The 11118-nt window shown below is 42.9% G+C and overlaps 1 protein-coding gene across 1 annotated transcript; it reads left to right on the top strand.

The window, feature by feature from the left end:
- Positions 1 to 412: 412 nt before the first annotated feature.
- LOC141084958 (uncharacterized) lies at positions 413 to 9866 on the top strand. The gene is made up of 10 exons (XM_073569895.1): positions 413 to 642; positions 1588 to 1656; positions 1821 to 1893; positions 3587 to 3663; positions 7093 to 7138; positions 7228 to 7311; positions 7408 to 7552; positions 7983 to 8112; positions 8960 to 9163; positions 9436 to 9866. Exons 1-9 carry the CDS (start codon positions 513 to 515, stop codon positions 9124 to 9126), a joined length of 921 nt encoding a protein of 306 aa, XP_073425996.1. The 5' UTR covers positions 413 to 512; the 3' UTR covers positions 9127 to 9163; positions 9436 to 9866.
- The last annotated feature ends 1252 nt before the right edge of the window (positions 9867 to 11118 follow it).

Here is an 11118-nt window from a genome sequence, read left to right as displayed (position 1 = left end):
AATCTCTTCCTTCTGTGACTAGCAGTCGAGTGGGTCTCCTTATTCCTCCTCCTGTTCCTCTTCCTCACTCCCTGATATTCTACCACTAATGTTGTATATATAATTATGTCACGGGTTATTGATATTGTTTATTAAGCTATGCTATATATTTTCCTCTGTCTGTATGAGGAACTGCATGTTGATTTTTGTCTTACATGAGGACTTGTATGTTGATTCTTTGTTTATGCTCTACTGCAGACTGATGAAGGTCTAGATTAGACCGAAACGTATATAGACTGCAACAATAAAAATCCTTTGAAATGACATACTAAGTTGAGTGGCAAGTTTTCTATTTCATGACATCATCACAGATGGCAGTTCTGACGCTGTGTGACATCACAGTGACATCACAATGCTGCTGATGTCATCACAGCTGGCAGTTCTGACGCTCTGTGACATCACAATGCTGCTGACATCATCACAGCTGGCAGTTCTGATGCTCTGTGACATCACAATGCTGCGTTCAGTGTTCTATGCGCTGGAGGGCACTGGAGTCTTTTGAGGGTTTGATGTTGGAGAGGATGGATGTGCGAAGAGTTGTTGTAGTGCTGTTCACAATTTTTTTCTATTGTGCAGAAGCGAGACCTACTGAACCGCCAGAAGGTAAGAGACATTGATAAATGAGTATTAAATATTGTAATTTTTCTTTATATGTTAATGGGTTTTGGTTATAGAACAGTTATTTATGATATTGTATTTTATCACCATTCACTTGAAAGTCATTGAAGTGCAATACCGGACACGGCCCATTGGCAGAAGTGGTGCTGTAGTACAAAGAAATTAGCCATTATTCTATAATTTAATCATTCCCTTTTAGAAAAAAATGTGTCTGTCTGAAGCCACCACTAGGGGGAGCTCACTGAATACTGATTACTATTGAGTTGAGTGTATCCATGTTTGTAGCAGTTCCCATATTCTCTAGTGGTGGCAGACAGAATTGTGTATTTACCTCTATGGCTATGCAGGAGATTGTTAGCTCCGTATCAGAGAACTCAGCTCTGGCTGTTATAAAGGAATATGAGGATATTAATCAGTGAGGCCCCTTGAACATATTTAGCTCCTGAATGTTATCTATGGGTGAACATTTACTCTCAGCTGATGATACAATGTAGTTAATATCTCTATGGCTTTTCAGAAAGGTAAATGAAGGTAGAATCCCCCTGTACATATGATATTCCCATACACCGCCATCAGTCAGGTCATCTCTGATGACATCAGCAGCCCCCAGACTACACAATTCTGATGCTGTGTGACATCACAACCCTGGGACCAGTGTTCTATGTGTTATGGCACGGAATCTTTAGAGGGGTAATTTTGGACAATATAGAAATGCAGAGAATTGTTCTCTATTTTTTGGTGATTTGCTCATGTTCAGGTGAGAACGTTCCAATGATATCAGCAGGTAATGGACGTTATCACCGGGGACGGTGTAAGCTTCTAGGGTTCAGTTATAAGGAGTCTTCTATCCCCCTCAGGTTACAGTATTGGGGTCACTTGCTGCTATCATGGGTTTCATGTCTTCCTTTTCCTTCTTTCTCTTCTGGACAGCGGTTTCCCAGAGACCATGGACTGGGACGATTCCCAGACTGAACTTGGAAATCAGCGACGATAATAACAGTGAGTAGTCATTTCCTTCATCTCCTAGCTCAACTCCCATCATCCTATACCAAGTCCTGCCTGCAGCTATATATAATGTGGCGCCCCTTATCCTGACAATGTCTTCTAGAATATTCTGTCTCTGATAGGAATTAATAACCGCCATCTTGTTTCTTTATCTCTAGTCATGCGTCGCTATGTCCTGCCCATAGGGCTGATGATAACGGTTGCCTCCTTTGTCGGAACCTTGATCTTCTGGTGAGTTTCCATCTCCTCTGCTTATCACATATCACATTATTCTCTTCCCAAATAAACGGGCAGCATGGTGGCTCAGTGGTTAGCATTGTGTCCTTGCAGCATTGGGGTCCTGGGTTCATATCCCACCAAGGACAACATCTGCAAAGAGTTGTATGTTTCCCCTGTGGAATAAAAAGGAGACATCCATGTTTTATTTAAAAATGTTCCTAAGATCTAACCCGTTGCTGCCCACCTGCCTGCTGTGCCCAGCACCATTCTCCACCGGAACATAGCGGTCACAGGACTCTGCTGATGTCACGTGATGCCTTGTTGACAGGGCGAGACTACTGGTTAGCAACTACTTGCCTCTTTTTTAAGTCCCAGATATCCACTTTCATATAATGGGACATGGCTTCATCACATGCCGGCTGATGAGTTAGGCTATGTGCACACGCTGCGGTTTTTGCTGCGGTTCCGCTGTGGTTTTGGCCTCTGCACATCTGCAGCAGTTCTGCAGACAGTGTACAGTAGCATGTAAATCTATGCGATTTTCATTCTGCTGTGCACATGCTGCGGTTTTTTAACTGCAGAAAAGCTGCGGTTTTGAATCCGCAGAAAGAAATGACATGTCAATTGTTTCTGCGGATTCTGCTGCGGTTTACCATCTCCTCCATTGTAGAGGTGATAAACCGCAGGGGAAAACTGCAGGCCAATCCGCAGGTAAAACCGCAGGTCATTTTACCTGCGGTTTTACTTGTGGTTCCGCAGACCAATCCGCAGCGTGTGCACTTAGCCTAAATGGGATGATGGAGCTCTGCAGTCTCCATTAACAGTTCAGGTCATATAATAATAATAATAGTAATCTTTATTTTTATATAGTGCTAACATATTCCACAGCGCTTTACAGTTTGCACACATTCTCACCACTGTCCCCGATGGGGCTCACAATCTAAATTCCCTATCAGTATGTCTCTGGCAGTATGGCATATAAGTCACAATGGCAGCACGGTGCCACCTCTCAGGGTAAAGACAATACAATGAAGTCTGCCAACATTTGTGGACGTCGGCTCAGACGTTTTAAGCTATTAATGACTATTACAAGTAGACACAATTGTATCTGACACAGGGATGAAGTATTCTGATGGTAATAGATCATCACCTATTGCATTAAAATATTATTTTAATTACATTTTAAATTAAGTATTCAAAATGCACGATAGCAATATATACGGACAGTTACTATTCTGTGCATCAACACGGTGGCTCAGTGGTTAGCACTGCAGCCTTGTACCACTGGGGTTCTGGGTTCAAATCTCACCAAAGACAACATCTGCCGGAGTTTGTATGAGTTTCCTCCGTGTTTGTGTGAGTTTCCTCCCGGTACACCACTTTCATCCCACACTCCAAATACATAAGGATAGGGCATTTAGATTGTGAGCCCCAATGGGGTCAGCAATGATGATGTCTATAAAGTCATGTGAAATTACTGGCGCTATATAAGTGAGTGTTTGACCTACAGGGGATGCAGTAACTACAGCAGATGGGCAATACTACAGGGCTGTGATATAATCTGTAGCTGCCCGTCCTGGGGCTGTATTATGGTGTGATATATTAGGACTGGTACCCTCTGTGGTGGGGCAGGGGCATATTCTGGTGGGAATCTGAATATTATCTTCTGTACCAGTTTACATAAAGATATTTTTCTGTGTCACAGTTTCTTGTATGGGATCCGGAGATGTCGAGGCAAGCAGAAGGAGGCAGACCTGACTGAAGTTGTTGTCTTGAAGCCAGGTAACTATTACTATAAAATATGTCATCCATCATTACTGGCGGTGTCACCATGGGTGGTCTGTCCACTACTCTAGAAACCACCTTATGTCTGCTATGGGCTGCAGTGCTATATTGGGGCCACATTGCATTACTCAGGAGTTTTATAGGAAAAGGTTTTGTGGAATCTGCTGTCTACTGGTTTGTAGAGATGACTGAATCACTTGAAATTATAAATCTCCTGCTTCCCCGAATTAATCCCAAAATTGTATTCACTGCAATTTAACCCCTTAGCGACAGAGCCAGTTTGCAGCTTAATGACCAGGCCAATTTTTACAATTCTGACCACTGTCCCTTTATGAGGTTATAACTCTGGAACGCTTTAATGGATCCCGCTGATTCTAAGACTGTTTTTTCGTGACATATTGTACTTCATATTAGTGGTAAAATTTCTTCGATAAGTCTTGTGTTTATTTATGAAAAAAATGGAAATATGGTGAAAATTTTGAAAATTTTGCAATTTTAAAACTTTAAATTTTTATGCCCTCAAATCAGAGAGATGTGTCACACAAATTTCTTAATAAATAACATTTCCCACATGTCTACTTTACATCAGCACAATTTTGGAAGGAAGTTATAAGGGTTAAAAGTTGACCAGCGATTTCTCATTTTTACAACAAAATTTACAAAACCATTTTTTTTAGGGACCACATCATATTTAAAGTCATTTTGAGGGGTGTACATGACAGAAAATACCCAAAAGTGGCACCATTCTAAACACTAGACCCCTCAAGGTGCTCAAAACCACATTCAAGAAGTTTATTAACCCTTTAAGTGCTTCACAGGAACTAAAGCAATGTGGAAGGAAAAAATTAATATTTAACTTTTTTTTGCAAAAAATTTACTTCAGAACCAATTTTTTTTATTTTCACAAGTGTTAAAAGAGAAAATCAACCACAAAATTTGTTGTACAATTTCTCCTGAATACGCCGATACCCTATATGTGGGGGTAAACCACTATTTCAGCACACGGCAGAGCTCGCAAGGGATGGAGCGCCGTTTGACTTTTTCAACGCAGAATTGGCTGGAATTGAGATCGGATGCCATGTTGCGTTCGGAGAGCCCTTAATGTGCCTAAACAGTGGAAACCTCCAACAAGTGACCTCATTTTGGAAACTAGACCCATTAAGGAACTTATCTAGATGTGTGGTGAGCACTTTGAACCCCCAAGGGCTTCACAGAAGTTTATAACGTAGAGCCGTGAAAATAAGAAATCTATTTTTTTCCACAAAGATGATCTTTTCGCCCCCAAATTTTTATTTTTTACAAGGGTAACAGGAGAAATCATACCCGCACAGTTGTTATGCGATTTGTCCTGAGTACGCCGATACCCCATATGTGGGGGGGAACCACTGTTTGGGGCATGGGAGAGCTCGGAAGGGAAGGAGTGCCATTTTGGAATGCAGACTTTGATGGAATGGTCTGAGGGCATCATGTTGCGCTTGCAGAGCCCCTGATGGGCCTAAACAGTGGAAACCCCCCACAAGTGACCCCATTTTGGAAATTAGACCCCCTAATGAACTTATCTAGATGTGTGGTGAGCACTTTGAACCCCCAAGCGCTTCACAAAAGTTTATAAACGCAGAGCCGTGAAAATAAAAAGTCTTTTTTTATTTCCACAAAAGTGATTTTTTAGACCCCAATTTTTAGACCCCCAAAGTTGGCAAATAGTGGAAACCCCTCAATTCTTGCTCCAACCCTAACCCCAACACACCCCTAATCCTAATCCCAACCCTAATCCTAATCCCAACCCTAATCCCTAATCCTAATTCTAACCCTAATTCTAGTTCGCCCTAACCCTAATTCTAACCCTAGTCGTGACCCGAGCCCTAACCCTAGCCCTAGCACAACCCTAACCCTAGCCTAACCCTAGCCCAACCCTAACCCTAGCCCAACCCTAACCCTAACCCTAGCCCAACCCTAAGCCTACCCTAACCCTACCCTAACCCTAGCCCTAGCCCTACCCTAACCCTAGCCCTAGCCCTACCCTAACCCTAACCCTAGCCCTAATGGAAAACTGAAAAAAAAAAATATTTTCTTTTTCATTATATTGGCCTATATAAGGGAGTGATAAACGGGGGGGTTATGTACTATTTTTTTTTATTTTGATCACTATGATCGTTTATCATAGTGATCAAAATAATGAATGGAATCTGCCAGCCGGAGCCGGCAGATTCCCGGCGGGCGCACTGCGCATGCGCCCGCCATTTTCAAGATGGCGGCGCCCATCGGAGGATGCCGGCGGGACGTGGGACCACCGGGAGGGGACGGAGGGCCACGGAGAGGTACCGGGGGGGGATCGGGGACCCTATTTCTCTCTCCTCTGATGTGCGATCACATCAGAGGAGAGAGAAATTAAATGTAAAATCGCGGCTTTTTTTTTTTTTTTTGCGGTCGCCGTTATAGGGTTAATAACGGCGATCGCAAAAGCGGGGGTCGGTAAAAACCGACCGATTCATGTTCTCTGGGGTCTCGGCTACCCCTGGCAGCCGAGACCCCGGAGAAAATCCGACACTGGGGGGCGCTATTCACTTAAATTACAGCGCCGTGAATTAACGGCGCTGTGGTTTTAGTACCCTTAATTAACGCCGTTAAAAGGCGTATCGGCGGTCGCTAAGGGGTTAATTAGCTGTGATTTGCAATTCTACAAAGCCTCTTATTGCCTAGAAAATACAGCCCAGCGATTGTCAATGATATCACAACCTTATTAATGTCCAAGTGACCTCAATCTATCTGGCTATGAAAAAATGGGTGGCGACCATCTTACAATCCAAGAGAAACACTGTGTGACACAAGTTTAAGGATTTTTGTTTAGTAGGAAAATTAGAACAGGGGTATTCACCTGCCCTCCTTGTTTCAGTGTGTGACGAACAAAAAAAATGCTGCAATGATGCTGCTGTTACCATAGTACATCACAGATAAATCAATTCACACTCACACTGACTGTCACATGACTGTAGTTTGATATCCCGCGGCTCGGGGCTCCTTCCCTGTTTCTAAAGCTAGGGGCGACCTAGGTATCCCTGCTCCCCGGATTACTTCTATAGGAGAAGATCCTGGGGCCATGTACCTTGCTGAGCTCTGGAATAAGCCCTTATCTGTCCACTCACTCACCACGCAGCTGTCAGCTTTACCTTCACTGGTTACCAAAAAAACAGGGGAACCCATGACATTTAAAAAAAATATCATTTATTTATTGCACAGGCACCGGATGGTGAATCCTTTCATCAGCCTTGCCTGCTTTCGCTGCTATTAGCGAGACCAGTCATATGGTGATGAGAGTAGTACTCTCACCAGCTGACGTCTGTGACCGGCGGTAACTTTTTACAGCCGGCCAGAGCTGCCCATTCACACACTGTTCTAAAAAGAGATTTATATTTTTTGCTCCCGCAGATCAGAAAGTACCAACTTCAGATAAGGATTCTGACAATACTACCAGGTAAGACATACATTTTCTCCATTACTAGATACTTTTATGGGGATTAGTGATTAGTGGTGCGCTCATATTTTGTTACATTTATTTCACAGATCAGATCACGGCATCACTATTATTAGTGATAATACGGATAATGAACCATCTAATACTGAGGAGAGCCCAGACAAACAGGAGAGGTGAGTTGCTTTGTGCATAAATATCTCTATATAAAACCATGAACTACGTAAGAAAAGTTCCCAGTGAATTTATAGATGATTCCTATTTTTTCCCAGTATGCCAATGTGCAAAATCCCTGGTTGTTTCCTGGAAGAAATTGTATCACCCAGTTCCATCTACGTGACAAAGTTCCAGGAGAATAAAGAAGAGCTAGCGAATCGTCTGTACCGGCTGTATAATGAAACCATCTTCAGGAATCAGGTATCCTATCATCAGTATCTGGGTTATACATGACAGATCCATCCTCTCCCTCCTCCCTCTATAATTTTGAAGAAAAGCAGCTTTAGCTTTCTGGAGAGCACCTGAACACGTTTGTCACTGTTTGGTAATTTGGCTATTGAAAATCCCAGGAAAGTCGTCATCTTATCTATTGAATGAGTGGAAACCTTACACGAGCGCCATAGACACAGAGATTCTCAAACTTTTGCTTGACATTCAGATTTCTACATTTATTAATGAAACCATCTAGTTGACATTTGGACATTTTATAATCCGGTTATTTCTGTTGTTGCTCTCACAACTTGCCCCATAGACGGAGACCAGTAATGTACAGTACAGATCAGCGGTGGGTACTTTGTTAGACTGGGATCGAAGAGTTTACAGATTAATGGAATTTGTTTCATCTTTTTAGCTTCCTGAGGAAATGGAAATTGTGTGGGTAGAGATGCCTCCCCCAGTAGCCGGTATCACCTATACCTTGAGAAGGAGAAGACAACGTTGCTGCAGGATTGAACTTTCAGAAAATGTCGTAACTTCTGTCGGTAAGTTTCTCATCACTTCCAGCAGCTTTATACGATAACGTGTATTCATGGGAACAAGCTGCTCTCTGGGTTGTAATACATCTTCTATACTCGTACATTTAATCATGAGAAGGACTAAGTACACCCTCTTTGAATTCTATGGATTTACATATCAGGACAAAATTTTAAAAAAGCATTTGGTCCTTAGAATGTCTTAAAATTAGCTAAATACAACCTCGGGAAACTACAATTCATGATAAATATCACTGTGTCATTACCTATTTGACAAAAACTAGGCCAACATGGAAAAGCAATGTGTGAAAAATTAAGTACACCTTTGCTGCTTTCATAGGAATTAACAGGGCAGCAGCCATGTGTTGTTAATAATATGGGCCTAAAGGGAGCCTGTCTGGTCAATAATGCCCTTAAACTGCAGATATAGGGTTAATGTGCAGGTTACTAGCGTTATGAAGGTGACCAGCCGTAGTACAGAAAGCACAGCACCCGAAAGAAAATAAACTTTATCCAGGAGCTGTCGGATTTCAGTGATGCAGTTGTGGCCCAGGCAATTAGAGTCACCGGTCACTGAGAGTGGTGACTGTAAGCACTCCCCGGCACTGACTGACAGCCAGCTCGACAGTGCACAGTTCAGTGTGGCTCTCAGTCAGTTTCAGGACATTTTTACAGCCACCGCTTTCTGTGTGCTAAATAGTGACTGTAATTGCTCCCATCACTCCTGTATTTCCCTTACTTTAAGACCTTCTAATAACCACATAATAAAAAAATATGTCCTGATATGTAAAGCAAAAATATCCAAACAGGTTATACTTAGGTCATCTCATGCCTGTATAAATTATTTTATTTTCAGAGCGATTACGATCCACACTTGCACACGAGATGTGCCATGCTGCCTGCTGGTTAATCGATGAAGAGAGAGTCAATCATGGACCGTTATGGCAGGCTTATGCAAAAGACGTCACTTCTATCCATGCTGAGCTGCCAGAGGTGAAGAAAAATAACTATTATAGATCATGAAATAACTTCTACTATCGATGTACTTTATGGATAACAAGTAAGTAAATCTCATGGCTCAATGCCTCATGAAACACAATCAGTGGGGAATGACACCAGTGCGGTTCTGTTGCTATTATGCTTTTATATTTTAGTGCTATCAGAGTAGACTGACGTCTGGAAGCTGTAGGGTTAAGGATGCTACATATTATATTTTGTCCTCTACAGACAGTTCTTCATATATTGGTTACACTTTGTTCTTTTTCATACAATCCATGGTACTAACCAACATTCATGCCAGTCTGTTAACCAATATTCCTTCTATCTTTGTAGATTCGGGCCTTTTAGAAAAGTAGCCAAGAATAAATGGTATTGCCCCTGGTGTGGAGGCCGATGACATCAACTGGCACCACGAAAGGATGTTACACCATCAAGAGCAACGCAGGGTGAAGAGCCAAGGCGGACAGCTCTCCACGCTACACACAGTACAAGGCTGAAGAAGCGATGGATGAATCTGCTGTAATTGAAACAACTTGTCTGATTTTATTTTGGGGCAGCACGGCGGCTCAGTGGTTAGCACTGCAGCCTTGCAGTACTGAGGTCCTGGGCTCCAGTCCCAAGGACAACATCTGTAAGGAGTTTGTATGTTCTCCCCGTGTTTGTGTGGGTTTCCTCCGGGTTCTCCGGTTTCCTCCCACACTATAAAAACATATGGATATTGAGTTTAGATTTTCAGCCACAACAATATCAATAATTAGATTGTGATCCATAACAATAATTCAAAGATATAATAAAATTTAACTTCTGAGCTGAATAAAGCATTAAATTACCTGATTTATTGCGTTCCCACCCATCTCATGATGAATAGAGCTCGCCGTAGTCTCCTGCATCATTTTGGTCAATTGTCCCTTCAGTGTGCCATTCAGCTTCTCAACTTCCCCACTGGATTGTGGGTGGTACGGAGTATGGAGGGCTACAGTGGATCCAAGCATTGTCAGAACTTCTTAGTACACATGAGAAGAAAAGGCTGGGCCTTGATCACTTTCAACAACTTCTAGAACCCCATATCTGCAAATAACTTCCATCACCAGTTTCTTCGCTGGGGTCTTTGCAGTCATGTTGCTAACAGGGAATGCTTCGAACTGGAGAACCAGGGCCCAGTAGAATTTTTGCACCAGTGCGAGGGCCTGATTCTTTCCTCGATGTGTAGGCCCATGTGCCCATGTGGCAATAGCAGGGTACATCTGCTTAGGGAGACACACAAGTTGGTCCTTTTTCCAGAGACCATTATCCATACGTGCCCCATCAGTCTTCCATTGCTTCACCTCTTCCTTTGGAGACATTCTCTGCATCGTCATTAAGTGGTCTCGCGGGGTCCGACAGAAAACTTCAGTCTGTTGTAGATCATCAGGTTCTTGTAGGTCAATGCTTCTTGTAACTGTTTACGCTGAGAGCTTGTGGTCACCATAGTTGGTATAGTTGGTTCAACGGGTAAGAGAGCGGCGGCTTTTGCTTGCATATCCGCAAATATGTTGCCAACAGTCTGTGGACTGTTCCTAGGACCGTACGCCTTAACTGTGATAATAGCCACCTGAGTAGGTAATTTGATTGAGTTCATACGGGTTTTAACAGCTTCAGCATTTTTCACTGGAGTTCTGGCAGTAGTAATAAACCCTCGATTGGCCCATAGAGCCCCAAAATCATGAGCAATACCAAATGCATACCGAGAGTCCGTGTATATATTAGCCCGTCTGTTCTTGGCCAAAGTACTTGCAGTAGACAGAGACTGGAGTTCTGCTTCTTGTGCTGACTGTGATGGCGGGAGTGCAGCTGCGTGCTCTACAGTGTCCTCTGTGGTAACAGCGTATCCCGGGTGGAATCTACCAAACTCGTCAGCATATCTTGAACCATCCGTGTATAACACCAGATCGGGATTTGGGAGTGGATTCTCACTGACATTTGGTGGAGTAGCTGTTTCTTCAGTCAGAAATTGGGAACAATCATGTTGGAGGTAAT

Source organism: Dendrobates tinctorius, unplaced genomic scaffold, assembly GCF_039654945.1.
Source record: "Dendrobates tinctorius isolate UK_male_01 unplaced genomic scaffold, ASM3965494v1 ptg000028l, whole genome shotgun sequence".
Taxonomy (NCBI): domain Eukaryota; kingdom Metazoa; phylum Chordata; class Amphibia; order Anura; family Dendrobatidae; genus Dendrobates; species Dendrobates tinctorius.
This window is presented reverse-complemented; position numbering and strand designations above follow the sequence as displayed.